We start from the raw sequence: 27,946 nt of genomic DNA, 5'->3' as shown, positions 1-27,946 counted from the left end.
ATTCCCCCTGGTCCCATCACTCCAGACCCTTGCCCAAAGTCCCCCTCCAGCTCTCCTGGAGCCCCTTTAGGCCCTGGACGGGGCTCTGAGGTCTCCCCGAGCCTTCTCCGGGCTGAACGCCCCCAATTCCCTCGGCCTTTCTACTGCCGAATTAACGATTAACATGAAACAGCGAGGAGCGCACGAAAACCGGGGGGGGTTCAGACACTGCTTACAGAGGGTCTGTGCTCCAGAAAACAAGACCCACAGCGAAAGGACAGAGCCGCGGACGACAGACACACCCGCGCCGTCCGCGGCTCTGCCCCCTCAGCGCCGAGCCCGCCCCGCCTCCCCGGCCCCTCCCCTTCCCTCCCCTCACGGAGCTCCGGGGCTTCCCGGGGCCGCGCCAGGGGCCGCGCGCGCCCCGCCCGTGGCGGGAACGGGCCCGGCAGGTGCGTGAGGGGGGGCCCGGGAGCGGCCGGGAATAACCGGGAATAACCGGGAATGGCCGGGAATAGCCGGGAATAGCCGCGGATGGCGGGTGAGGGAGCTCGAGCTCCGAGCCCTCGGGCCGGCGGCGGCCCCGGCACCGCCGGATGGGCCCGGCCGGCCTTGCCGAGCACTGCCGGGGCCTCCCCGTCTATCCACCCCCCCCCCCCGCCCTTGATTCCCATCCAAATCACGGGAGTCCTCAACCAAAACGGAGGGTGATTGTGCTGTGAAAGCTTCTAGATCGGGGTTTTCCGTCATCCCTCGTCTTTTTTGCGTTTCCTTGTTCTTTACAGAAGGGTGAGTTTCGTTCCCAAAAGGCTCAAGATGCTCGGTGAGGCAGTGGGAGCGAGGAGTGGAATTGCAAGGATGTCTTGTGGGAAGTGAGATCCCCAGCACTCAGTAAGGTGAATAAAAGCATCCATTTCGGCGTATCTTTGAGGTGTTATTATTGCACATAGTGTCAACATCTGTCTGTGGAGAAATTTATTTAACGTTTATATTTCTGGTTACATTACCTCCTGCCTGCACCATTCTTTCAAGGTTGTTGGGTTTTTTTCAGGGAATTTGACTTTATATTTGTCGTTATATCCACTCCTGCCTCTTCTTTTGAGGGTTTTTTTCCTACATCTCACACTTGTCCAAGGAAACTATACATTATTAACTTACTTCTGGTTACTAATAGGGTAGACTAGACAGGAACTCACTGAAGGATTTGGCTTAAAATGAAGTGTCTTTATAAGAGTTAATGGAACAAATAGAGAGGAATAACAGGCAGGAATAAGTTGCCCAACTGGCAGAAGCAGGCAGGAATAAATTGCCAAACCAGATGAAGTCCCCAGGGATGGTGTTGCTAACGATGGTCTCAGCAGCAAATGTGTCACTAATTTTTAAAGAGGGTTCTAGGGGAAAATCCACGGACTGCAGACCTGGAAGTTTGACCACCAAGTGAATTAGTAGAAAATACAGCAAGGTAGGGTTATGGGACAGCTGCATAAATATTATCTAGGAGGAAAAGTCAGTGTGGGTTAAAAGTCATGCCTTAAAAAAAGTTGGAATTCTCTGCAGGTCTAAATAAACATATTGAGAGGTCTGGCTTACAGTCTGTACTCAGATTTCAGGAAGCTTAAACAGAAGCCCTCACCTGAGCAGCCCTTGATATAATAAGGGAGTTCCCTGTCATAAATAGTTTTGGCAAAGGTAGGAAAGAGGATGTGGGTAAATGGGCAGCTCTGGTGGTGGCTGGAGGTCACCATTGGCGTCCCACAGGATGGTTTGTAAAGGACCTGGAAAAATCCAGCTGGCTTTACTTTATTTGAGGTGATAAAGGAGAGGGCTGGGGGATGATGAATTGCAGGTGTAAAGTAATTTATTGTGGGTGGGGAGCAGTGCTAATTTCACACACAAGATGAGTGAGTTTTTGGAGCACTAACAACTAATTCTGTGAAGTTTTGTTCCTCCGTTTGGGTTGTTTTACACAGGCTCAGGGAAGAATGTGTAAGCTCACAGTTACTGAGCACACAAACACTGTGCCTGGGTCAGAAGGTTCCAGTCTAGAGGCGTGGAGGATGTGTGGACACTCACTGTGTGCTCATTCTGTTCCTCCCCAGGCTCCTGCTCTTGGCCTGTGCTGGAGAGCAGGATACAGGGAGAGGTGTCCTTTGGTCTGACCCAGCATTGACTGGTCATGTATTCCCACTTACAGTCTGTGCAGCTGGGAATTGATGTGAGGAACTGTCTCTCCAGAAGTGGCAGTGTTTTATGTACACCTCTTCATCCTGCTGTCAGGAAGACAGATGTGCCCGAGGAAGGCTTTGAGGGTATCTGGACCTGTGAGCCACAAGTACAAGCAAATTGCTGCTGGGATTTTATTTTTTTACCTCCTTTTAGTGAAAGGTCATTAAATACCTAAGGAAATGCCTGCAAATGCAGTCTTGTTAGAAAGATTAAAAGAAGTCTCTGTAGACTCTGTTGTGCCTTGACTACAGGGTGTATCTGCTGCTGAGCTGTGCTTTACACAGATTCTCAGTGTCTCTCTGATTCTGGCTTGCAGGGTCCTGAGCCTGAGATAAGCCCAGGAGCCCTGAACACTCCAGGCACTTGTGCAGAACTGAGTCAGCTCTTGATCTTCCTTTTCTGACTTCCATGCTTTTTTTTTTTTGTACATGTGAACACACATGTATTAGAAAACTTGTGGTTAGTTTGGTTACAACAGGATTAGTAAGAAGTGATCAAACCCACGGCTGGTTATTTGAGGCCCAGAAGTGGAATTTGTTTACTACACAAGCAAGAAAGTCTAGATAAAAAATGAAAAGTAAAGTTGCAGGATTTGTCTGTAGACTTAGATGTGAGCAGGTGATGTCTCTTTATTCCCAAATACATAGGGCTTGGATATGTGGTCAGTGCTGTCTTTTACAGTGTGTTTTTTTCCTAGGCAAAAAGGGATTATTTGGATATACAAGCAACATCCTTTACAGAAGGCATAGGTGGGCTTTGAGGCATAGGGTTTTCTGCTTCCTATCTTTCATATCTTCATGAACAGGGAGACAGAGGGTAGGCTGGGGGTTTTTTTGGATTCTGAGATGATACTTGAGCCCCCTCATTCTGCAACCCCACTTCTGTATGTGACCCATTTCTCCTGGCTATAAGGCACTTTCCTACTGCTGCTTCCAATGAGAGTTGAAGATGCTGAGATGTGTGTAGGATCAGCCCTCAGCAATGGAATTACAAGTGCCCTGAGGGTGCTGGTGGAACATGTGCATGAGAGCCCTTGCAGCTTTTAAGAATTATTTAATTGGAAATGCAGTAGGTGCCAGGCAACTCGGATCATGTTTCTGGTGTCTCATTCCATGAGAGCACAAATTACCAAGTGAGTTAATGCTCCCCTCAAACCAGCCATGTTTGCAGTGTGTCTTTATCTGTGGCTGATGAGCTGGAAGTTCCAGTTAATACTGTCAGAGAAGTCTGGAGGTTTTGTCTTCAGTGGGAAGCATTCCCTTGACTGAGTGTTTCAGAGGGTCAGTCTGATACCGAGATGTGTGAAGAGCCCTTTCTTCCTGCAACACTTCCCTATTCTTATCCTTCTCCTCCAGAGCACTCTTTGCCAAAGGCCACCAGGCAGTTTTGTCTGAGGCAGGCTGCTGAATTTTGGCAAAATTTTAAACAATTCCCCCCAGGTGAAAGCCAGAGTAGAGGGCAGAGTACCTGGCATGGAGCTGGCTGTTCTATGGCAAGTCTCTGACACCACTGAATTACTGCAATAAGGAATTAGATCTTTAAAAAAAAAAAAAAAAAGAAAACCATCCCACCTCTCTGCCAGTCATACCAATGTGATTTTTATTTTTTTTTTGCTGCCTATTTTTATATGTTTGTGTCTGGATTCTTCTGAAGCGAAACATAACACTGTTGGGGAATTGGCACTGGTGATTCAGAGTGTAGCAATGCTGAATTTGTTTCACTGGAGTTCAGGGAAGCTGTTGCTGGTGGATCTTTCATTATGAGAATCATCAGAGCAAGATAAAAGATTGGTTTTGATGGTGGAAGTTTTTGTGGTCATTTTTAAAAGGTGATGTTCTGGTGAAAAATGAGTGGCAACAGCTGATTACTTACATATATACTTCCCTTGCAGGCTGAGCTGTGTACAGGAGTCTTTCTCCATTTCTAATTCTGCATGATGTTGAACCTTTGCTTTTTTTCCCATTCCATCTACGTGTGGATGAATTTCAGAACCAACGAGGCATCTTCTAAAACCTCTTGTCTTTGCATTCTCGTTGCAAAGTCCTTTTTTTTGAGGCTGACACTTTCCAAATTTAGTTCCACTGGGGGAGTTTTTAAAGTTTGGTTTGAGCTTTTTGTGTGTTCATTCAGTGCATTCCCCAGTGCTTTCATGGCTTTTGTGTAACAGAGGCTAAAGAGCATCTCCAGCACTGCCCAGCTGGGAGATGGTGCTTTGCTGGACCAGCAGAAAACTGCAAATTGTTCTGGAGTTTGAGCCAGTGATACACTGTTGGTATCATATCTCCAGCTCCAGAATCTCATAGCCTATTTCAAAGTGCTTTGTACACTGAATAAATAAGTTTCTTCCTGTTCAACAGGTAGAAGGACTGAAGCACTGAAAAAGAAACATTAGATTTTTGGAGCTTGCATAGACCAACTAGAAGAATAATTCTGGATTATGTAGTTGCCTCAAGTACATACTGTTGACTGGAACACAGGCTGCTCTTGATCCTTCTGGTAGGTTGAATTTAAAGGTTACTTCTGGGAGGTTCTACAGAAACATTTCAACAGCATGATGAACACGTTTGTGACTGTAAATGGTGCATCTCCCAGCTCAAATGTTCTGTGTCCTGTGGAGTTTTAGATTCTGACCTGGCTACATTACTGCTTAAAAACATTGATACACAGCTTCTGGGCTTTCTGAGGCAGCACAGTTCCTGAAGGGGTTGTCTTCTGTTTTTTCCTGTCTGCTTAAAAGATTACATTAGTTTTAGGTAAAAAAGCACATAGCACTGGTTCACCTTTGGTTGCAATTTTTTAACCTAACAGCAAACTTATTTTCACTGCTAAGTGGAGCAGAGTTGCTTTTTATCTGCAGCCCTTAGAAGATGAATACTCAAACTGCCGTGTTCTGTTTGCTTATCAGTAGAGCCCAATATTTGCCCAGCCTGGTGTAAACACAGCTAAATTTGTCACCTGCTTCTGTAGTTTGCACAGGTTATCCAAGGAGCTGGAGATTTGAGGTTCATGGTTGTGGAGAGAAGCATAAAACCAGGAGTTTGTACTTTTAAATAAGCTTTATATTTCTAATTATCTTTATATTTTTCTAGAACTATGCCAAGAAAAAGAAAGCTGTTGGCTCAGTTAAGTGCTCTTCAAAGCAACTCCAGCTTCCCTCAGATCAATGCCCTGGAGAACCTGAACACTACACCTGGTGGAGATTGTTCTCCAAAAAGCAGCAAATACTTTGTGACAGAGAAAAGAAATTCTTCCCGGCTGGAAGCAGATTTTTTCAACCAGCCCTGTGTTAGTCTGGCCAAGTCCTTTCTGGGACAGGTAAGACATGAATGCTGAGGTTCCTGCTGGAATACTGGAGCATGTGCTAGCTAATAACTTTGTGTAAAAGGATGAAGTTCTTTTTTTGCCATTTGACTCCTGGGCTTGGCTATTTTAGGAGCACAGCTCTTGTTCCCTCTCTTGTTAAGTGCAGTGGAATTTAAAGACTAGTAGCCAAATCTATTTTTGATGAAGTCAGAGGAGTAGTTTTCCAGGTTTTGTTTACTGTCAGATTTTAGAATTGGTTTCTTGTGGAGTTTTCCTCCCTTTTTTTCAGTTTAATGTACTTTGTGGTTCGAAGGTTGTTTCAGGCCCATTATTTTCCTTTCAAGTCTTGCTTTATTTGTTTCTGGCTCTTGCTTGGCCCAGTGGAAAGTAATCAGCAACATCTCCTCTGCCTCCATTTTACTGTCTTGTGATGCCAAGGATTGCACAGTCCCACAGTTCAACTCTCTTCACTCCAAATATTGCCATTCCCATCTTTTGTTTCTGAGTTTCCAGGTCATTACTTGTTCAGGCAGGGACCTTCTCCCTTATCCCATTGCAAGAACTTTGAGGAGTCTTTGGACCTTGTTGCAAGCCTTTGGAAATCAGAGTGGTGGAGATTAAACATGTGTCTTCTGATTAGTGAGCCCTTCAAAAATCTCTCCTGCTGTTTCCATGGGAGGGAGTTCCTCCAGTGTTTTCCCTAGAAAAAGTTCCAGTCTGGGACCTTCTAAACACAACTGTGTTTAGTTTCACTGCTCTGGTCTTATCTTCTCTGAGTCTTTTTTATACCTTCATTGTCTGCAGGGTGAGCAGGCTCTGGGTTCTCATGGGTTTAGATAACTTGAGGAATTTGTTGCACAAACTGTTGGTTTTGGCCTGGTTTGCCGTGTCTGGCCTTTTCTTATTCTCTAAGGATATTGTCATGCTTAGAATTGACGCCTTTGCTCTGCTTTTTAACCCTGCTGGGTTTCTCTCTGGTCTGCCTTACCCTCTCTGTGGTACTCCACGTGCCTTCACAGACATCCTGCTAGAGGTTTGCCTTTCCAGCCTTAACCTTTGGCTGCCTCTTAAGTTCTTCCCAACAACCTTCCTCACTTTCCGTAGTTTTTCTCTTTTTCCTGGTAAGCAGAACTCTGGTAGATTATTTTTTGGACCTTAACGCTTGTTAAAAGCCGCTGAACTTTATCCTTCATGGTCAGGATACGAAGTTGTTTGTCAGGGATAAGTCTTTGGAAGATACTTCGTATTTTGCTCTGGATCCCTTTGAGAGTTGAGTCTTTTCTTGTGAAAGCCCCGATCACTCTGATATGTCTAAGGAAACATAGCCCCTGTCCTGGTCTACCTAAGGGCTCCTGAAGCCTCCCATTACTGATGCATTTCTGTTGTCTGAACGACTCTGACATCCTCATGCCTAATTCTATATTCCTTTTAGTCCTAGAATTACAAGCCTTAATTTTACCTTTTCTTTAAAGTGTAGCCCTCAGTCTCCCACGACCCAGTCTATTCTCTCATTTTCTTAGAATGATAACAATAAAGGTAATTTCATGTGCCAGTCATTATCTTCATTCTGCCAAATTTAATATACACCTGGTATATTAGTCTTGCTTACCTTCATGATACCTGAGTTCCTGGAAACAAACAAAAAAAAATGCCCCAGAAGTTACATGCAGTAAGTGAACATCAAGATACATCCTCAATGAGAAATAAGAACCTCTGTGAAATAGTTCACTGTGAGGTGTTGGGAATGATCACCATTTTTTAACTGTGAATATTTGGCGTGTCTGAAGAGTGAGGGAAATGAAGTTAAAGTCATAACTTCACCACTGCATTTCATCATGCTGAGAGAGAAATGTGGCCACAGGGCTCTGCCTTTGGGGTGTTCACAGGCAGTTGCTTTTCTGAAGTCACTGCATTTTTTCCTAAACAAAATAAATTGATTATTTTCAACAATTTGGCCAGTGCTGTAGGGAAACTGTGAGAGACCGGAGCTGCAGCATTGGAAACTGAGTTCTGGAGCATCCATCCTGGATCAGATCAGTATCTGCATTAGCCATCCAGCATCTGTTAGGAATTAAGCTTTGTTTCCTGAAGGTCATTTTTGAGTGGCTGATTTGCCAATATGAAAGTGCTGAATGTCATCTAATTAAACTGAGAGCTGTTGCCTAAACGAGGCTGTGCTGCAGTATTTCGTACACATTAAGTAAAACACAAAGTTTAGAAACCAGGTCAAACCACAAAAACCTTTGTAGAAAGTTTAGTGGTTGTTTTATTTTGAAAGAGAATCTTTTCACTGTCATGTTTTGTTTCCCTTGCATCTGCTTTGTTTTATTTAAGGAGGTACCAGCAGCAAGGAACACACTGTAATAACAAAGATCTGTTGTTGTCTGCCTGGAGCCAATTCCCAGCTCTCCTGCACTGCCCCTCTCTGTGGCACAGAAAACACAGAAATAGGAGAGTGATGCTCACCCTGGTGCTGATTATCTCTGTGATTAGGGACTGGGACTTGTTTGAAACACCTCTAGGGAGAGAAGCTGTCTAATCATAGCAGTTATTTAATTGTGCCACTGTCATATTTCTTCTGATCTAGAGGTTATACATTCAGGATGCTTCAAGGTTGATACCAGTGGTGTTTTTTTGTCTCAAACCTGATGGAGAGTACAGAAAATAACCACAAAAGCAACTCTGTGGGATGTAGGATTATAACTTGGTTCTTATAGTGCCACAGTTAGACACTGCAGGCGTTTTGTGGGGTGAATGACAGGTAGGGATTCTTTGCACTGGGCTGTGGCCTGGACAGTGGAAGCTGAAGAAGCTGGTGTTAGCTTACAGACCCTGCTGCTACGTGGAGAGGAGAGTATTTAGTACCACCAGCTCCTTTTTTTCCTACTTCTTTGTTTCCACAGCTCTTGCTCCGGTTGTTTTGCACAGAGGGCTGCAAACTGATGCCCTCTGACCTCTCTTTTCAGATTTTAGTTCGCAAACTTCCTGATGGCAGAGAGCTCTGGGGCAGGATTGTTGAAACAGAAGCTTATCTGGGTGGGGAAGATGAAGCTTCCCACTCGAAAGGTGGGAAGCAAACTCAGCGGAACGCGGCCATGTTCATGAAACCAGGAACTCTGTACGTGTACCAGATCTACGGCATCTACTTCTGTGTCAATGTTTCCAGCCAAGGTAAGCTGGGCCTGAAAGATTCGCTGCCCTGAAAGATTTCAAGCTGCCCTTGTGGTGCTGCAGTGACCTGCCAGCCCCCTGTGGGCTCTGTGAAGTCAGTGACTGCTCTCAGGATGTTTCCCTGGGACCTGGGCTTTGCCACTGTGAGCAGGATGGACCTGTGGACAGGCAGCGTGGGAAGCAGGGCCCATCTCCAGTTGGGTCCCAGCTGTGAGCTGGGGGAGCTGTTCAGGCACACAAATAAAGACTAAGAACTGGAGGAGAATCTGGAGAGGATGGAGCTTTCAGTTTGGATGACCTGGGGAGCTGCCTCATTCCTGTGATTCGGTGAACTTTGTTCCTCAAAAGTGCTGATGTAGGGGAAATATGTGGAGTCATTAATGACAGCCTAAATCTTGGTGTCTGTTGTCATGACAAGAAACTCCTCTGTCTCCTGCCTTTATCTTCAGAGGCTTTAAATGTTGGGGAAAACAAAACAATCTGAGATGTCCTAAGCTTAAGCAAGGAGTCAGTGTAGGAGCATTTTAGCTGCTTTGCTGTCTCTTAAAACCAAAAAACCCCCACCCAAATCAAAATACTCAGACTATTACAGAATCTTCAATCTTCTTTTATTATTGTCAAGATATAATAATCAAGCTCTAATCAAATTATTCTGGAATTTACTGAGACTGTCCTTCCACAGCTCCTCGCTGTTACTCCTGTAAGAATGACAGTATTTGCCTTGCAATAAAGCTGCTGCTTAATGAGACACCTTGAAATGGCAGCAGGTATTTCCTGGGTAAATACCCACTATTTTAGAAAAAAAATCTCAAGACCAATTTACTTTGTTCTTCACCATTTTGAAGATCAAGGTTAGAGAACTCCACAGCTTATATATTCCTAAGTGGAAAGGAAGTGTAAGAGTGACCATTAATCCTCAGGTTTTGGCCTTTGGACAGGAGCCAAGCAGGAAAACAGTGCTGGGTTGTGCTGTGGGGGAAGAGCCTGAGTTTCCAAGTGAAAGTCTGGAATCTGGTGGATGAACACATGTGAATTTCATTACATTGGCTCTGCCAAATCTGTTCAGATAATGAAAGCAGATGGTTCATTAGTCAGGGTTTGAAATATTAGGAATAATAATTTTTATTAAAAAAACAAGGGCATTTAACCTTTGAATTCTAGAAAGATTTCTTTGAAATAGATACTTTTGGAAATTTTTCCTTATATACCCGTGTTCAGTTTCGTAGCAAATCAGTTAAAGAGCTCCCTGTGGTGATGGAGTTCCTTGGATTTTTTGTCACAAACTCCCTCCCTGTCTGCATGTCACACATGCAGCTACTCTGACACCAGGCACAGCTGGCACTGCCAGCTTTGTCAGGGCACTGCAGCAATACTGTGGCTGTGCACTTTGTTACACAAGTGGGAACTGCTTCTGTGTGTTTGTCCGTGGGCAGATGGGATGACAGAAAGCATCTGGGCAGGAATCATATCCCAGATACTTTTCTCAGGTGGACAAGGAGTTGTTTAGTTGTCCTGTTGTTTAGTGTGAGGAAGGATTGAGGAAGTTGTCTTTGTGGTGGCACCTGGGTAGAAGGGAAAAATACTGCATTCTCTGGATATGGGACAGATCTCAGAAACTGGCTTGGATCTGGCTGTGCAGAAAACACAAGGGAACACTGGCCACCCCCCTGTCTGTTGTGGCATGGCTTGGTCCTTCTTCACAGCACAGAGCACACTCTGAAGGCAAACAGTTGGGAGAGCCAGTGTGTCCAGAGGCACTGGCAGTGGCTGCTGCCCTGCAGCTCCTCAGGCTCCTGCAGAGTGACCACAGCATGGATTTGGAGCTGCCAGGATAATGGGTCCTGCCATTGGGAACAGTGGGAATGCTGCACTGTCCCTGTGCTGCCCGTGCCTGCCCTCCTGGCAGAGACACTGCACGGGGCTGTCCCACACACACACCCTGATGGGACTGGGCAAGCTGCAGGAATGGGATAGTTGCAGCAGAGTTTGCTTTAAAAAGTAGTTTAGCACTGACTTGAATCGTGCTGGGGCCCTCTTGGTCCCTGACCAGCCCAGGATCTGCAGCCCCTCCGAGAGGGACCAGGCTTTACATGCTGCTCCTCCTTGCTTCCCTCTGCTGAGCTTGTCCAGAGTGGAGTGTTTGGCTCGTGAGACTCTGGCTCTTCAGAGATCACTTGTTTTGATACACAGCCTCGTAGCATTGTCTGGTTTAACTCCAGGTGGAATAAACCTTCCCCTCTGTTTGCTGTATTGGTTTATGCTCGAGTTCAAGCTCAGCAGTGTCACTGAGGCATAGGAAAAGTGTGTCACCAGCAGCACTGTGTTCATAAAACCATGAGTTGAGGGGTGGGTTCCAATATTTTTTTTGTCACTGAGGAAGGGGAAATCTTTGTGCATGTCACTAGATAAAGCTGCATCATGTGGGATTTCACTGTGAGAGGTCTTCCCATCACTGATTAAAGTACTGCAACTGCCTGAAGCCATGGCAGGCATCACTATCTCTGGAGAAATCGTGGATGATAGAGGAGAAGAGCTTATAGAAAAAATATAACCAGTGTCTTGTAGTGTGCATGAATCCTACAGTATATCCTGAGCAGCACAATAACCTTAGTACAAAGAGCTTTCCCCAGAGTTAAGAGGGATGTTGGGCTTCCCTCGCCTCGGGAAGAGGATAATGCCAGTCATCCTTCTCCTTGACTTAGCTGTGATTTGTTTCTCTGGAATGTGCCAAGGTGTGCATTTTGCTGCCAGATCTGAAAGAGCAGCTCGTAACACCGAGAGCCCAGTGATGCTCAGCCCAGGGTCACACTGCATGGGCTTCTCCCTACCTTTCAGATCCTAGACTAGGACTTTGAAGGAAGTGTTTTGGGAGCAGTGAGTCACACGGGTGAAGAGAGGAGAAAATTTTCTTCTCTCCAGTGGCCAAGAGCTGTTTCCAAGTGGGAGCTGGAGCCGTGTCAGGGAAGGAGCAGGAAGCTGCACAGCGGGGGAGTGGGACTTCACTATCATTTTATGATTTCTGGCTGCTCAGGGAGAGAATTGGCCTCTGTGCTGTTGTTAAATCTGAATGCTGCTCTCCAATCTCCAATTGGCCCTGGTGTGTCAGGGGCCACATCTGTGTGGGGCAGATGCCAAAGCCAGGTGAGCCCTGAGAGCAAAGTGCTGCAGGCTGGCAGGGGGAGGGAGGCAGGCTGGAGCACCCTGGCAGGCAGGAGTTGAGTTGCAAGGATTCAGCTACTCTTCAGGAGTTAAAATAAAATTTCTGGTATGGAAGTGTGTTCAGGAGGACCCAGGGGCATGGGGGCAAAGAAGGCAGTAGCTCATTGTGGCATCCCCACATTCCTGTCCTGCCTGCCCTCTCCACCTCTTCCCAAAGCTCTTGGGGAGCTGCTGTCATGCTCGGGGGCTGCTGAGTGGGCAGTGCATGATGTCTCCAGCACACAGCTGGAAAGAGCATGGAAACTTCCAGGTGGAAATGCAGGAAGAGCAGCCAGAGACAGAAATGCCTGGTACCCCCTCCCAGGGCCCTGGGATGCTCTGGGAGCACCTGCAGTTTCTCCAAGTGCTTGTCTCTCTTCACATGAACTCCCAAGGACTCGGTTCAGTTCAAGTGTGACCACAGTTTCCACTTGCATTTGTGATGGATGAAAGCAAGTAGTGTAATTAGTGATTGTTCAGAATCCCAGAGTTGTTCCTGGCAAGTGAGGCAGCAACACGATGCGAAGGATGTTTCTTTGTGCATGGATAAAAAGCAGAATTAGGACATGGAACATGTTCTTAAAAATCTAAAATGACCTTTGAGCTCTAAGTCACTGTAGTCCAGTGAAGCGGCTTTTGGCTGCCAGATTAGCATCAATCCCCCTCCTTGGAGAAGGGAGTGCCTGGGAACAGATTGCTGACAGCTGTTGGAAATCAGGCTGTTGACTTCACCGAGCTGCACTGGGGGCAGCAGGGGCTCGGAGAACGTTCAGGGCAACAGGCAGCACCTCCAGAGCCAGAACCCGGGTCCTCCTTGGGAGCCCAGGAGGGTAATTTAGTGTGGGATTTGTACAAAGTATGAGAGGGATTCTATTTTTGGAAATCACAAGTCCTTGGGGATCTGTCAGTGCCTACAAGAAAAGCCTGTGCCAGGCGTGAGCAGGGCTCCAGATGTTGGAGGCTGGAGAGGGAGCGGGCGGATGCCGGCAGCGGGAATGCTGTGGGCGGCCCCGGCACGAGGGGAGCTGTGTGGGGCAGCACAGGCTGTGCCAGGCACTCTCCTTGCCCACTCAGGGTCAGGAGAAGACCTCCCTGCTGTCTCCTGGACACCAAGGAAGTGTATACGTCCCTCTTAGTCTGGAGATCCTTGTCCCAGGGAATGTCTTCTCAGAGCTGCATCTTTGCTTCGCTGCCACCAACACCAGGGAAGGCAGCTGGCTGGCTGCAGCAGCTGGGAGGGTGGCGGATCCCATTTGAGAAGAGACTCCGTCAGTTTTCCTCAGTTCTTGTCACAGAAAGGTCTTCTCTGCTGAAGTGCTGCTCCCAGGGCTGTGCATCCCACAGCTGGACTGTGGAGCCTGTCCTGCCCCAGGTCCCTGCCTTGGGAGAGCTGCCCTGGCACGAGGGCTTGGATCACTCTCTGCAGTTACCCAAGGCCTGTCACACCTCCATGGCAGTTTGGAATGGTACCACCTGCAGCCCGGGCTCCTTCAGCAGCAGCTGCTCCCAGTGCCTGCAGCTCCTTCCCAGGTTTCTCTTTGTCCAGCCCAACTCTGCAAGCTGCCTCTTTCTGCTGGCAGCATCCACACTCATTCCTCTTCTCCTTTATTAGCTGGAATTCTTGTAATCAGAGTTTATTAGAAATCCACTGGGTTTGGGAGCAGCTTTGGGTAGCTGTGCCAAAACTGAACCATATGTGTGTTTATTTATTCCTGAACATTGTGCTGACAAAAGAAAAACCTCTTGCCCTCTGGCAAGTCTCAGTAGCAAGACTTGGTACCATCAAGTGGGGCTGTGAAGAGCAAAGCAGAATAAAGAGCTCAGAGCTGTGGGACAGTGGGAGGAGGCAGAGGGAGGCACTGCCCACGGGCTGATTCCAGAGGCTGGCACTTGGAGTGAAGGGCAGGAGCTGCAGGCAATTCCCTGCTCCATGGGGCTGGGCCAGGGGCTCAGAGCTGAGCACTGCTGTGGGCTCAGGTGTTCCCAACCACCACCCTGCACTAACACCCCCTTCTTGTCCCGCACAGGGGAAGGGGCTGCAGTGCTGCTGCGCTCCCTGGAGCCTCTCCAGGGCCTGGATGCCATGAGGGAGCTGCGCAGGACCTCCAGGAAAGCCCCCAGCAAGCTGCTCAAGGACTGGCAGCTCTGCAACGGGCCCTCCAGGCTCTGCCAGGCCTTTGGCATCGACAAGGCTTTTGACCAGAGGGACCTGACTCAGGACACTGACATCTGGATGGTGCCTGGACAGGACCTGCCCGGGGAGCAGGACGTGGTGACCACCACGAGGATTGGCATTGGCAACAGGGGGGAGTGGGCACAGAAACCACTCAGGTTTTATTTACGAGGGAACAAATTCGTGAGTGTTGTAGACAAGAAAACGGAGAGAGAGATGGCAGCAAGGGGACCCTTGTCTTGCAGCTGACAGGTCTTGCAAGGGTGCCACCAGCCAGGACTTGAGCTGTGCTCTGTGCAAGGACCTCAGGCTGCATCGTGGCAGATGCAGGGGTTGGGGGTTTTTAACTATTAATAAATGTACTTTGTCACAACAAGTGGGGCAAGGTGGAGTTTATTTGCAGGGCTGACAGGGCCTCCCAGCCAGAGTTGATGTTGGTTTGGACACTGAAGGCCACTTTCTCCCCTACCAATGGATCCAGGCTTAATTAGGGTGGGTGAGTGGAGAAGGTTCCCAGCTCTGCTGTGCTGCTCCCACTGCCCCAGCCCCCAGCAGAGGGGAATAGTCAAAAAATGGGATGGCAGCAGGGCAGACTGAAGGGATGAGAGCTGGGAGAGGAGACAAAGGAGGGATCTTACTGTTATCTGCAACTGCCTCATGGGAGGGTGTAGAGAAGAGAGAGCCAGGCTGCTGTCAGACAGGATGAGGCAATGGGCATTAGTGGGAAAACAGGAAACTCTCATTAGCTCTGTGGAAAAAATGTTCACCATGAGGGTGGTCAAACGCTAGAACAGGGGCCCAGAGGAGCTGTTGGATGTTCACACCTCCATGGGACAGGCTGCTGAGTGACCTGATCTGACACCTTTCCTTGGAGCAGAGGTTTGCACAAAAGACTTCCAGAGACCCCTTCCAACCTACACCCTTCCATAGTGTCCAGCCTGGAGACCAGAATGGGTTCTGTTTGTTTTCCCAGCTGCTGGACCTCCCCCAGTGCTTTGCTGCTGGGTAGGTAAGTGAGATAAAGCTCCTGGTGTCGCCCAGTTTGTGTGGGCTCTCTCCCGAGAGCCTGCAGCCCTGGGAAAAACTCCAGCTGCTGAGTGTGAGGGAAGGACTTCAGGAGGGGCCTGACAACCCTTTAACAACAAAGCCCTGCAAGCTGCCACCGTGGAGGTAAAGCTCTCCCTGCCTTTCCCTGGGCACACAGCAGGGAGCAGCTGTGGGAAAAGTGGCCCCACAAGGCCAGGGTGAGCTGACACGAGTCCTGCTGTCCCCAGGACCAGAGCTGTCACTTCTTGTTCTGGCCCTGGCATGGCTGGAGGAGCAGTCCCAAACCACACCAGGAAACACAGACCCCGATCTCATTTTTCCCTGGATAGCCTTAACCCAGGCCAGGATCCCAGTCTGGTTCCCAGCATCCACAGCCATGCCTGGGTGAGGAGAATGGCAGGACATGACAAGCCCAGGTGCCCTTGGGACCAGCCTCTGGCTGTGTGGAACACGTGCACTTGCAGCTTGGCCACTCATTTCAGTCCTGCTCAACAACCCAGCTCCCACCCCCAGAAAAAAACGGAAACACTGAAACCCAGGAGCACACAGGCTGCTTGGAGACAGACACTTGGGAAGAGGATACTGGGGTGAGGGAAGAACGAGCTGTGACACAGTGAGCAAGTCACTCATTCATTCATGGAATTGTTTACTTGTGATCCTTTGCCTTCCTGTCCACGTCCTCAGGTAACAACGATCAACAGAACTCCTCGGTACCCAGGGTCATTTCCCTGTAATCCAGGCCAGCTCCACTGTGCCTGGAGCAGAGGCTGTGCTGTGGGGACATGGCTGAGTGGCTCAGGAGTCGTGCTGGAGAGCAGAGGAAGCACTTTCGATGCACCAGCATCCAGCAGAAGGTGACAGTCTGTCAGCAGCCCCACAGGGGAACTCTCCTTGTCCTCTGTCACAGTCCCCGGGGGCAGGAGGGGCAGGGAAGGGCTGTGGATGTGGCAGAGCAGGAACCCTGGCTGGGCAGGCACGTGCTGTCCTGCAGCAGGCCCAGAGCCCGGCACAGAGTGGCCTCGGCTGTCACCGGCGAGCAGGGGGGACATGGAGGAGGGGGAGAACCTGCTCTGTGCCACGTGGCGAGAAATCACCTCCTTCAGCGTTTAGGCATCTTTTAGACACGGAGAGCGTGGCAGGTTCCCTTCCTGTGCCAGCAGAGTCACTTCAGGAGGGACTGAAAGACGGAAATCACGGGGTCCTCGTGGCTGGTGACCACCAGGACACTGCGGAACTTGTCGAAGAGCATCAGCAGCTGCGAGCGCCGCATGTTCTCGTTGTACATGATCTCCTCCAGGTGGTGCCGCCCCCGGAAGTAGTGCAGGAGCCTGTGGGAGCAGAGCAAGGGGGGCACGTGGGCCGAAAGCACCTGCACACGCCTAGAGCCCATCCTGCCACCCCCAAGGTGTCCCCTCCCGTGGGATGCAAATCAGAAGGCGTTTGGGTTGTGTCCCTCATTTGCATGAATTAAATAATGATACCATTAAATCATGCCCAGCACAGAAACCCCCTGGAAAAGCAGGGGCTTTGCCAAGGTCCTCCTTAGATCAAGAAGTTTCCCAGCCTGTGGCATTTCCCAAGGCTGGCAATTTTCAACATAGTTATACCTCCTGAAAGGGGAGAGGCACAAGTGCAAACAAGCCTCGAGAAGTCAGGACGTGGCACATTTACTTTTGCTCTCTCTTAGCTGGGCCTACAGTGCCCTTTGTCACAGCTCTGCACCAGGGGCCTGGGTACCTACACTGGCTTTTGGAATTAAGAGGAAATTTCCCCTCACAGCAGCCCAAGGGGCTTTGTAACTACAGGTTACAAAACCCAAACTCAGGGTTTGGGCAGCTTGGGCTGGGTGGAGCAGTCACAACAGGGAGGTGGAAATTTTGGTGACAGGCACCACAGAGAAGCTCTGGGAGTTATAAGCCCCCGAACTCTAAAGCCTAAGCTCAAACTATGCTGGCTTCTTAAATTCCCAGTTCTCTTTAAACAGAGACAGCACAGATATCACCCACATGCTACAGCCATCAGCTAAGCTGGGCCCTGCACAGTCAATCACAGCCCAAATTTGCTGCTCAGTCTCTTGTCCCACCCTCCCAAATGTCAGAGCCATCCTGCACGTGTCACTCCAATGCTCCCACCCATCAAGGCCCAAATGCCAGAACCCCTCCCCAGCTCCACAGACAGATGTGCATCCACATGTGTTACACATCACACTCTGCACTCCAGCTCGTGTTCCATTACCCATGTGCAGCTTCATGCCAACTGACAGTAAAGCTGAGTGGAGATGACATGATCTGTTTTCCAACCCATCCATACAGCCCTCATGCAGGAACAGCCCTAAAATACACCCAGTATCCACCAGAGCATTCCTGTCTGTTCTCACATGGCAGCAGGATGGGCCTCTCATGCTTTCCCTGCAGGACCAACACCTGCCTGGCTGCCTTCTGCTGCTCAGGCTAAAAGTGGCCATTCCCAGGGACAGTGTCACTTGTGTGTCAAAACCAGGCTGTTCCCTGAGGCATCAACAGAAATTTTTGTATCTTATAACTTGTGTCACTGTTCCCAAAGTGATTTTGTGTCTTGTCTGCCTGTGCCAGCCCCATGTGCTCGCCTGTTCTGTGCAAATGGCACAGCCTGGCTTTCCACAGCAACACAGACTGAGCAGCTTTCCAACAAATAAATCCATCCTATATTCAGAAAGTTTGGATCTGTAATGGGTCAAGATCAAATATTTTCCACTCCAATAAAAGCTAGGGAGGATATTAAAGAATATCACAAAAATCTCGTCTGGAAGACACCTCCAAAGCCCAGTCCAGGACCCTGCTCCAGCAGGACTATTGCCAATGCTGTAGCTTTTCCCAGCCAAGCTCAAACCCTTCAGAGATGGAGATCCCCCCACATGCTTGGGCAATCTGTCCTGGGCTGCACCACCCTCCCAGGGAAGAGCTTTTACCTAAAGTCCAACTGGAGTCTAAAAGCTGTACTTGGGGCTCAACAGCTCCAGTGGAGATGGGCACTACCTTCACTTTTTTGGGCAATGAACATTTGTGGGACACAAAGAGCACAAGATGGCACTTCTTGGGGCAGTGGCACTGCATTTGAGTCCCTCTGAAGCTGCACAGAGTGTCTGCTGTGGCCAGATCCAGATGCAGTGACGGGAGATTATTGCTTTCCATGGCTCATCACTGCTCTCCCCTCTTCAAGAGCTGCCCCTGTAACAGCACTGCAGTGTCCTTACACACTAAAAACCCCCACAGTTATCTCAGACTAGTCACTCAAACAGAATTAGCTTCTTTCTGGCCAAGATATCCCTTCCACAGCACTGCCTGAAAATGGAGCAGAACTGTCCACAGCTTGGTGCTGCCAATGAGCATTCCAAGTGGAGTAAAGGATCTCACCTCCCCATCTAAGAGCAAGAAAAATAAATCCTGAAAGCAACTCCACACCCATGGCTTGGGAGAAAAGCCATGAGTGAAGCCTCAGACTCCTTCAAAAGCCCTGCTTTACATGCAGTGAGGAATGCTTTGTGTACATTACCCAAGATCCAGCTCAAAAGGAACTTGTCTCCCTCTTAAGCTTGTTCTGGAAGGACATGCCAACCCTCCTCCAGCTGCACCCAAGGAAAGGACTCTGATTTCAATTCCCATTCCTGTTATGAGGGTTAATGCAGCCAATGCTGGAGCCAAGGCCAGTATTCCTTGTTTCCCCTTGAGGTTTGTGCCTTGCAAAGAGGAGCTGTGCACAGCCCTGGACAGGCAGCAGCACTTTGTGTCCCTGTCATTACACGGGTCTGTGTAACGAGGAACGGGCTCAGAGGTGTCAGCACAGGAAAATGTACCAGGCTGAAGTTCCCTGCTGTGCTGGAAACAGCCCATCCCTCAGTGTGCACACACAGCCCCCCTTGGAAGGGCAGGCACGGGATATTTAGGGCACTAGCTCTGCATTTATAGCACTTTGCTCTGGGAGGCAGCTGAGCCAGCAGAGCTGTTTGCCAGAGCACAGCCTCCCGTGGGCTGCTGGTCCTCAGAACTCAGGAGAGGAAGGGCTGGTGCAGCACCTGCATGAGGGTAATGAGGGAGAGCAGCTCCCTCACTGCAGCTTCTCCACAGCTCTTTACCCTTTCACTGAGAGCAACAGTTACCCAAACACTCATTTCTGAGGGTTATGGCACAAAAAGAGAGAAAACACACCCACAGCCTCCAAGTTATGGTGTCTAAAACAGCCACTGGTAACCAAGAGGGTCTTGCACGAACATTTCTGTGTGTGCCCACAGGACCCATCTGTTTATTGTATCTCCTCCCTCCCTCACTGCCTCTGAGAGCACCCTGAGCACTTGTCAATCCAAGCTGTAGCACACTGGAAATTCAGACCCAGCAAGGCCATCCTGGAGATCTGCAAAAGAACCTGGTGCAGGAGCAAACTGCACAATTCACATCACTCAGCTGCCTGGTCACAGCAGCTGCTTTCACAAAGGAATCAGAGTCATTTTTTGCATCTGCAGTTCCAAAGCTTTTTCAAATGGCTGCTTTACCCAGATGAGGGAAGTGAGAGGGGAGCAATCACAACATGCTTTCCTCTCCCTAGGATAAATAAGAATCTGCATTGTTACTGAACTGGTCCAAAGAGTCCCCCCACAAATTCTGTCTTAAGATATCATTAAATATGATTTTGTTTTTACTTTCTTTTCTCACTGGTTTTGTAATGACTTAGCTGGTAACAGGGAAAAACCACTTCAGAGTTCTCAAACGGCCAAAATGTTGCCTCTCAATCAGAGAATATCCTCTGAACAGTTGCAGAAGATGAAGGAGACGAGTGATTCAGAGAGCAGTAACTACCCACAAGCTTCAAGAGCTCTGTCAAAGTCCCTGAGCTGTACTCTACTGCAGACAAGGAAAGTATTTTCCTGCTGTTGCAGTTTCCTGGGCTACCTGACTGTAACTACCCCAGGGTGAGAACCAGATTTCCAGGGGATTACCAACTGAACCCAGGAGTACTGAACAGCTGCAGCCCTTGCCTCGGGTGGTTTTCTGCCCCACAAGTATGAAAAGCAGTGAAAGTTGCATTCCAGTGATGCCACTGAGTTTTGCAATCCTTAGGAAGAAAAAGCATTTCCTCCCCTCCCTCCCTTCTTCCCAGATGGCTGCTCAGGAAGTCATTCTGCTCTCACCACGTGCAGAACCACATCGTGTGTGTTATTGTTGTGTGGAAATTCGTAACAACAAAATGTGTGCTACTAATCACACCCCCTAATGCCTTTAACCTAATTAACCTAACACAAGGAGCTCTCATTGCTGCAAAACACACCTTGAAACGTTCACAGACTGCTCTGCAAAAGGTTTCAAGGCTGGCTCTGTGTCTCATGCTCCTTGTCTCATACTTGCATGGAGTTCACAAACCTTAAAATGAACAGACACAAAAGGGCAGCATCAGCACCACTGGGTCTTATTCACTTTGGCCTGCTCAGAAGGGTTTTTCAGGCTGGGCAGTTTTGTGTCTGCCACGTGTGGACACAGGAAGAACTGGCAGGCAAACAGTGAAGCCCAGCCATAGGCCCTGATGCTGCTTCACACCCCCAGGACTCTGTTAACAAGCGTTCTTATGCCACAGGTATTAGTTTTTGTCAAAAACTGCTGTGCACACATGAAACAGATACAAGGGGGACAAACCCAAAGGAATGTATCCTCCAACCCCCCAGGCTAATGGGATTGGCTCAGTCCACACCAACAAAGTTGCATCCTCACTCCTCACCTCGCAAACATGCGCAGGTCCTCAGGGTTCTGGGCAGCAGGGACGTTCAGGATCGCTTCCCGCTCGTGTTCCAACAAGCTGGCGAGGAGATTCTCTGTCATCCTTTTATTCAGGGGTGAGTCCCCACCAGGTATCAACTCAGCACTGGAATTATCCATGCTAGGGCTTGTCAGAGTCATGTCATCACTACTGGCTGTCAGGGGGAGAGACAGAGAGACACACAGCCTTTATATTCCTCAGCATAACAATGCAAAGATTACCAATTCAGGCTATTTCCATGCAGCCTTTCCAACTAATCCCTTCGGATTTGTGTTGCAGAGAAAGTGGCTCTCCAAATGCCCCATGAATCTGCAATTAGTCATATGACAACACGGGCATTTTCTCAATGGGAAATTCAAATGCTTCAACAAAGTCCTCAATTTGTGTGGAAAAACTCTACTTCTGGAGACCATAAACAGTCCATAAAAAACATCTGATAAGAAAATTCCCAGCCAGCTCTGCTGGAACACCGTGAAGTGGTAACATGAAAAGCCTAACAAGCACAGAAGGTGGGAGCAGGCAGAAAGGCCAAGAAGCAATATCCTCTTGTGAGCGAGCCAGAAGAAGCAGATCACAGACTTATCTGACTCACATTCCAAGATTTCTGCCCTAAGTCATGACTTCTGTAAAGCTCAAAGTTGTACAGAGGATCTCTCCCCATACCCAACCTGGGAACACTGCTCAGAACAGCACAGGCAGGAAAGTTTGGGGATTTTAGCATTGTATCTGACTCATGCTCTTGAAAAAACGCTTTCCTGGAATCACCCTGAAGAATGGCACTGAGATTAAATAAGTCAGGAGACATAAACAGAAATCAATCATTTGTGAGAATGAGCCAGCTCTGTGTCTCCTCAGGTGGCTCCACAGCCCACAGAAACCAGTGTTTGAAACAAATTCTCAGTTTTCTTTCTCTCCTGAAATCCAAAGTTTGGGCAGTAACAGTGGTGCAGCCAGAGGAACACGGGGGTTACTGCTGAGAGCAGCAAGGGAGGAGGGAGCTGCTTTAAAAACAAAAATGGAACCACCTCTCATAAAAATCTTTTACATGACCAAATGAGAACCTGGCAAATTACAAAGCATTGCTTCTTTTTAAAAAGAAGAATTCAAGGTCTACTAGTCCTTAGGACTTTCACCAGTGGCCAGTGTGAATTTAAGAAAGGCTGGGCCTAATGAGCAAGGACTCCACTGAGAGGAGCGGTCTCGTTATCAAGGCCTGCTGGCCCTTGGCAGGGCTCAGGGGAGCTCTAGGAGTGAGCTGGAGTCTGAAACAGCAGAGACAGGTGTGCTCATACTTGGAGAACCAAAGCTGAGAGCGTTGGGGGTGCTCAGACTTCGGCCTCCAACTCTGGCAGTGAAGGGCATGTCTTCATCCTGGGCCCGGAGATCCTCCTCGTTCGGGGGCACCATCAGGCACACGTAGGTGTGGAGCTGGATCAGGAGCCTGTGCTGCAGCATCCATATCACCATCTGAATGAGCTGGGTCTGCAGAGGGAGGAACAGGGGATTAAACACCCAGGAAATGAAATACAGGGGCAAAACAGCACACAAAGGTCGGACTTTGTGACTAACCGGTCGATGAGAAAGGCTTTTCACCCCACAGGAGAGTTTATCTCTTTTCCAATCATGAAAAGGTGGCCAGGCACAAACATTCCTCACACCCAGAGCCTCTGTGGGTGCTCAGGCTGTAATGGAGCCTTTAATGTTCAACATGTTTTTGTGCTACACTGCCCAGCACAGCCAATGGCCTCCAAGGAACCAGCCCTGCCCCGGTTTGCTGGTTTCTACACAAGGGCCACTAAAATAAATCACCAAAGGGTCAGTCCCACATGGGCAGACTGAAGGTCAGGCTCCCCTAGAGAGCTGGGAGAGGGCAGGGGGATGGGGCAGAGCTGAAGAAACCAGGAGAGGTGCCCAGGAATAGGAGCCATTTGCTGTGAGATGGGAAACTGCTGAGTAGCCATGGGAGAGGCTCTGGAGATCAGAGCCTGCCAGGGCTGGGAGGTACAGAAACAGCAGCACCACCAGCAGCAGAAGCCTTGGCAAATGCAGAGGGTCAGTATCCCTCACTTGCTGCTGTAATAACACAGGCCAAGCTTACAAAGGCACCTGGGGTTTCAGGGTGCAGGCAGGCAAGAGGTTCACAAGCACTGAGAGATGTCTCTCATATCAAAGACACCCAACACCTGTGTCAGAGCAGCTGCCCCACGTCCCCCAAGCCCTGCTCTGCAGTGGGCAGAGCCAGGGGCAAGTGTCTGTAGGATCCTGGCATGGCCTGTTTCCAGGAGCTTGGGAGGAGCATTCAAAATGCATCGTTGTGTCTGATTTCTGCATGAAAAGCCTTTTCATATCACTGCAGGCAAACCTCCCCGTAGCTGAGGGCTCTGAGAACACTGATTCACTGACAAAGCTGTTTGGGGATTTCATAGCAACCAACAGTGTTTTGGTGAGAGAAACACATGCAGCATGAGCTCAGGCTCTGAGAAGGAAGCTCACTCTGCTGCATTAATCATCAGGGTAACAGGCCAAGTCTCAATAAAAGCCCCAAACCCAAGTTCATCAGCCCACATAATTTTCCTTTTTCCATAAATCTTATAATTCTCAGTTCCTCCTCTGCTATCAAATCACAAAAGAAGCCTCTTTTGTTTGCAGACAGACCCACACCCTGCCTTTTCAGGGATTACCACTTTTGGGGGCTCAATGGATTTTAACCTCAAAACGTATTATTTGGGATTGCCTTCAAACATGTATTTTTTGGAAAGGTCGTAATTCATTTTACATGTTTAATGAAAACTCTACAGAAGAGGAAGGTTGGCAAAAGACACTAAAGACATAGTGCTTTGCTAACATCTGAAGTCAGCCTGGAACAGTGAGGAGGTTTATCCAGTGATTATGTTGCTGTAAACCTTCCTTCCAGATGCAGGGCTGGATGGAAAGATGTCTCATTTATTTTGCTTAAATTTCCAACCTGCTGGCACACAGCAATGTCTGATCAGCAAATGACAGAGGTCTGCACATTTCACAGCACAAAACAACCCTGGAAAAATCCAAGGCAACTCAAGGAGACAGTAAGACAGGCTCTACCAAACCTGCATTAGCCTGACCCAGACCCACCTCCACTGGTCACTTTGGTGGTTTCATGAGTTACAGAAAGAGCCAGTTGCTTTACTTACAGCTCCAAGTGCATGGAAAGTCTTATCCAACACTCTCTAATCCTGCACCTTCACGTCTCTGCTCTTGTGGAAATATCTAGACAGCCACCTGGAAATGGGCTGTGACCAACTTCAGAACAAGAGGAAACTTCTTCCATACTGAAGTGAGCCTGAAAAATCCTCCCTAGACCAGAGAGACTGATGAGCCATGATGGTTACCTGCACTAAGCCAAACTTCAGCAGGCATTTGGTACCTCTTAAAATCCAGTCCTAGAAAAAGCCCCAGTGTTGCAGGGTCCTGCAGATGGGCTCTGCCCAAATGTTGTGCTCTGTGCCACCACTGCAGATGTGCCTCACACCACTCCCACTTCTTCTGGGTTTAAGCCCATTTCTCACCAGCAGGAGTATTTTCACAGATAAGGTCCAGCAGAGGCTTTGCTAACACCTTCTGCTGCATGGCCTTCTGGACACCAACACTGAATTTCCATCCACTCTCCATCTGCTCCTCCTGGGCTCTGATGGAGTTTACAGACAGGTCTGCAGGAGCAGAGGCTTCCCCGAGCCATCTGTGCTGTGCTGGCTGTTGGAAATGCTCCTCCTCCCCCAGAAGTACAGGGTTATCTTCGTGCCTGGTCTCAGCCTACTTGATCAGAGCTGGGCTCCTTGCTGAAGCCAAAAGGGCTGGGAATAGCTTCCCAGGCAGGGTATACTTCAATCCCAGGACTGCCTGTGCTCCCTCTGGCACAGCAGGAATCCACAGCCAGCCTTTTCTGGCTGAAACACCAGGACCGTGAGGGAAATACAAAGCAAAACATTCTCTGTTGCTTAATTTAACTACCAACCCACTCCAAATTTCATCCAAGTTCCCTTTTCATCCTTCCCATCTGCCCATGCTGCCTCTTCCCAGCTCTGAGGGGTCCTGTCTGCCACAGCATCTGGTCTGTTCCTGCTGGCACAGATCAGCCCAGCTGATCCCATCCCCTGCATCCTCCATCCCAGGGCACAGCAGGGCCCAGGCACAGGGAGAGCCCGTGCAAGGCAGCACGGAAGGCACTGGGACAATGCCCTGCTTTGTGCTGGCTGACACAGGCAGAGATGCTGCACTGGCTCCCAAAAACATGGGCACTGCATGTCAGCCCAGCTGGGCAGGTTGGGGTGGCCAGAGGAAAGCTCAGCCCCGACTGCCGCAGGGACAAGATCCAGCATTCCTTATTCTCTACTCTCTGGAACCAAGGGGAGCACTTGTGAAACTCTTGAGAAATGTGTTAAATGAAACACATTTCCTGCAAGGAGTCTTCAAGGCTGTTTTCTTTCCCGGGGCTAAAAAGCTACGGATAACTGGGAGCAGCAACAGGTTCAGGAAAGGGAAGGGAAAAAAGCAACCCAGGAGCATTCAATCCTAGCTTGTTTCTCACTACATGAGGAGACACTCTCAGTTAAAACACAGCTTGCTTTGCCTGCTGAAGCACACAAGCCCCTTTCTCCAGCCTGGATCATCCAGTTATTTGACACGTGCACTCTTCAAGGTCCAACTTGAGAACTAAGGGCTGCCTTGTAGGATGGCACCTTCCAAGTCAAGAGGGGGCAGGGATGTTTGCTGAAATATATTATGTTTCTTTAGCATTCAAACCACGCTGTTTTATGGAAAGCAGATCAGCTATTAGAGCTTCTCCCTGTTTTACTGAAAACAGACTCTGAAAACTCCTACTAATGTAATATGAAACATTTACTGTCTAATCCTTAGGTAATAGCTCTAAATTCTCTGCTTAAACATTCCCTCCATTTAGGCCTAGCAAGAACATATTTTTTTAACTTACTGTGCTAAACCCCCTGACTTTATACCCGCTCCAACTGAATATAAATGAATCTTAATACCATTTCTCTACCTCTCCCAGCAAAAGCTCCCGTGACTCCTAATGCCTTCCAGATGCCCAGCAGAGCAGTCCCACGTGCAGTGTGGCTCTCTGAAGACACAGCTGCCTATTCAGTGTGTGCAGGCAGCTCCCCTCCCACTCCACCCCCCCACACTCGGGCTCATTTTCCACTGAGCCCCACACAAAGCACGGCACGTTTTCCGGATGCAGAAGGCAGAGGCCTCATCCCCCAGTGCCTGACTCCCTGCAGGACGGCCAGACTTACTAAAACAACAGGGAAAAGTTAAACAGATTTAGTTCAGCAGCAGCTGTCATGCTTCCCCATCTGTTTTTTCCTGCAGTTAACCACGTCCCATCGAGGGAGAATTAGAGAACTACAACAATAGCAACGTGCATTATGGATGCAGGGAGGAAATGAGATGTCTGGTTCCCCCAGGAACACTCCTTGGACCTTGTGGTGGAAGGATCCCTCCTGCTGGTCCACCTTTGTTGAAGGCAGGGTAGGGAGATGTCACAGCTTCTCCCGAAGCAGATACTCTAGCTGAGGTTACTGCACAGATGAGGGGAAGCCACAAGCACCATTCCCTGCTCTTGGTCTGCAAGGAAACTTAGTGCAGAGCAGCTGGGTGTAAAACTCTGACGTTGTGCAAAGAATGCATTGCACTGCAAAGGAAGTTAAACGAAGCCTTCCCATGCACCAGTGGCAGTGCCTGGCACAGATCCTGTCCAGGCTCTGGGTCACCAAGAACTCCTGTGCTTTCCTAGGAGGTTTTGAAGGGATGTGCAGCCCTCTGAACCCCCCCAGAGCTCCACTCCAGTGTGCTCTGTGCTCACATCAAGGCTGTGCCACGGGGACAGGAACCAGCAGTCACAGGCAGCACAACAGGGACAGTTTCTTTGGGGTCGGGGTAGAGGAGATGCAAACTGCTTCTTTTCCAGTAAAAACACTAAAAGGGAACATGAGTTCTCCTTTGTATCAGCTCCCAGGATCCCCCCACCCCATGGCTGCACCCTGGTGAGATCCAGGACAGTCCCAGGCTGCACTGGATTGCTGAGTCCTGGTGACACTACACAGCCTGGTGGAGCCAAGAGACAACTCCCTGTGAGAAGGGGAGAACAGCTTCTGTTCCCCTCACCCCCCCAGCTGCACAAGGTCTGCAGAAATCCCCCCTCGCTCTGTGCCAGCCCTGGAGCTCGATGGACCTCCCCTGAGCGAATTCCACCTGCTAACCTGGCAGAAAACTAGTGCAGTTGAAACAAGTGAAAGGAATGGAGTCAAGCTGGACAGGAGCCAGAGCTGTAGCAAAGGGAAGAGGGAAGGGAGGAAGGTGTGTGTGTGCACACACCTGGGAGTGGGAAGGGAAAACGAGGCCTGGGCTCAGCAGCACCCAGATACCATCAGATCAGCAGAGTTGTAGGTGTGGGCTCAACCTCACACTGCTGCAGCACAGCCAGCCCAGCACGGCAGGGAACACAGAGAGAGGGCAGCAGGCAGAGAGCACTGCAGGAATACCAAAATCTTCTCAGCTGAGAGATACACAATGAGCAGAGTTCAACTGCAGTACACTGCTCAGCATCACAGGCAAGAAAAGAGACCAAGATGGCACGATCAAGGATTCCTGTCTCTGGCACAGGGCACAGCTGAGAGCACTGGCAGGGCTGGCAGACACCACTCCCTGGAGATCTCCCACCTACTTGACTGGCAGACACCAAAGGCAGATTGTAGACATGCACTCCACCTTTCAAGGCAGTCCTGTCCTTGCAGGTTGTTCGTACCTCCAACCAGCCAAAAAATACCACAGCACCCAAGTATAAAAACGAGTGTCACATTTTTTTCATCCACCCAAAGGAATGGAGAAATTCTACCCATGTAACAGTAATCCAACAAAAATAACTTCGTCCCCTTTCAAATACTTTTGTGTAAAAACAGGAGGAAGGGCTCTGAGAGCTCTCCTTTTTTAAGGAGGGCTCTATTAATGCCTTCTGTATTCTCTACCCACCCAGAAGCAGATGCCAAAAGGAGGGAGCAAATCCCAGGCTTAAGA

The 27,946-nt window shown here is 49.0% G+C and overlaps 2 protein-coding genes across 5 annotated transcripts in view; one reads left to right on the top strand and one right to left on the bottom strand.

Annotated features, from left to right (window-relative positions):
• Window positions 1-369: 369 nt before the first annotated feature.
• MPG (N-methylpurine DNA glycosylase) lies at window positions 370-14,426 on the top strand. Of its 2 annotated transcripts, XM_027750855.2 has the most exons (6): window positions 370-431; window positions 765-875; window positions 4,563-4,701; window positions 5,295-5,520; window positions 8,475-8,679; window positions 13,905-14,426. In XM_027750855.2, the coding sequence occupies exons 4-6, from the start codon at window positions 5,299-5,301 to the stop codon at window positions 14,297-14,299; spliced, it is 822 nt and encodes a 273-aa protein (XP_027606656.2). In that variant the 5' UTR covers window positions 370-431; window positions 765-875; window positions 4,563-4,701; window positions 5,295-5,298; the 3' UTR covers window positions 14,300-14,426. The 2 variants fall into 2 exon arrangements, with proteins under 2 accessions (XP_027606656.2, XP_039245482.1); XM_039389548.1 differs by lacking the exon at window positions 370-431 and having other exon boundaries at window positions 581-875.
• A 1,297-nt stretch (window positions 14,427-15,723) lies between these two features.
• The window catches only part of NPRL3 (NPR3 like, GATOR1 complex subunit), a 42,172-nt gene continuing 29,949 nt past the window's right edge, over window positions 15,724-27,946 (bottom strand). For all 3 annotated transcript variants that reach the window (XM_027750847.2, XM_027750848.2, XM_039389547.1), the window contains 3 exons: window positions 22,171-22,360; window positions 20,840-21,032; window positions 15,724-16,425 (listed from right to left, as the gene is read on the bottom strand). In XM_027750847.2, the coding sequence (XP_027606648.1) occupies window positions 16,260-16,425; window positions 20,840-21,032; window positions 22,171-22,360 (549 nt within the window). In that variant the 3' untranslated portion in view covers window positions 15,724-16,259. The remainder of the gene's footprint in view (window positions 16,426-20,839; window positions 21,033-22,170; window positions 22,361-27,946) is intronic.

This window comes from Pipra filicauda, unplaced genomic scaffold (genome assembly GCF_003945595.2).
Source record: "Pipra filicauda isolate LSUMZ 115617 unplaced genomic scaffold, ASM394559v2 scaffold73_size2923735_pilon, whole genome shotgun sequence".
In the NCBI taxonomy this organism is placed as follows: Eukaryota; Metazoa; Chordata; class Aves; order Passeriformes; family Pipridae; genus Pipra; species Pipra filicauda.
The sequence above is the reverse complement of the archived record's forward strand: the minus strand, read 5'-3'. Positions and strand labels throughout refer to the sequence as shown.

Coding starts and splice junctions, on each gene's coding strand:
- MPG (XM_027750855.2), top strand. CDS start 5,299: ATGCCAAGAAAAAGAAAGCTGTTGGCTCAGTTAAGTGCTCTTCAAAGC. Junction 5,521..8,474: donor CCAAGTCCTTTCTGGGACAG/GTAAGACATGAA, acceptor CTCTCTTTTCAG/ATTTTAGTTCGCAAACTTCC. Junction 8,680..13,904: donor TGTCAATGTTTCCAGCCAAG/GTAAGCTGGGCC, acceptor TGTCCCGCACAG/GGGAAGGGGCTGCAGTGCTG.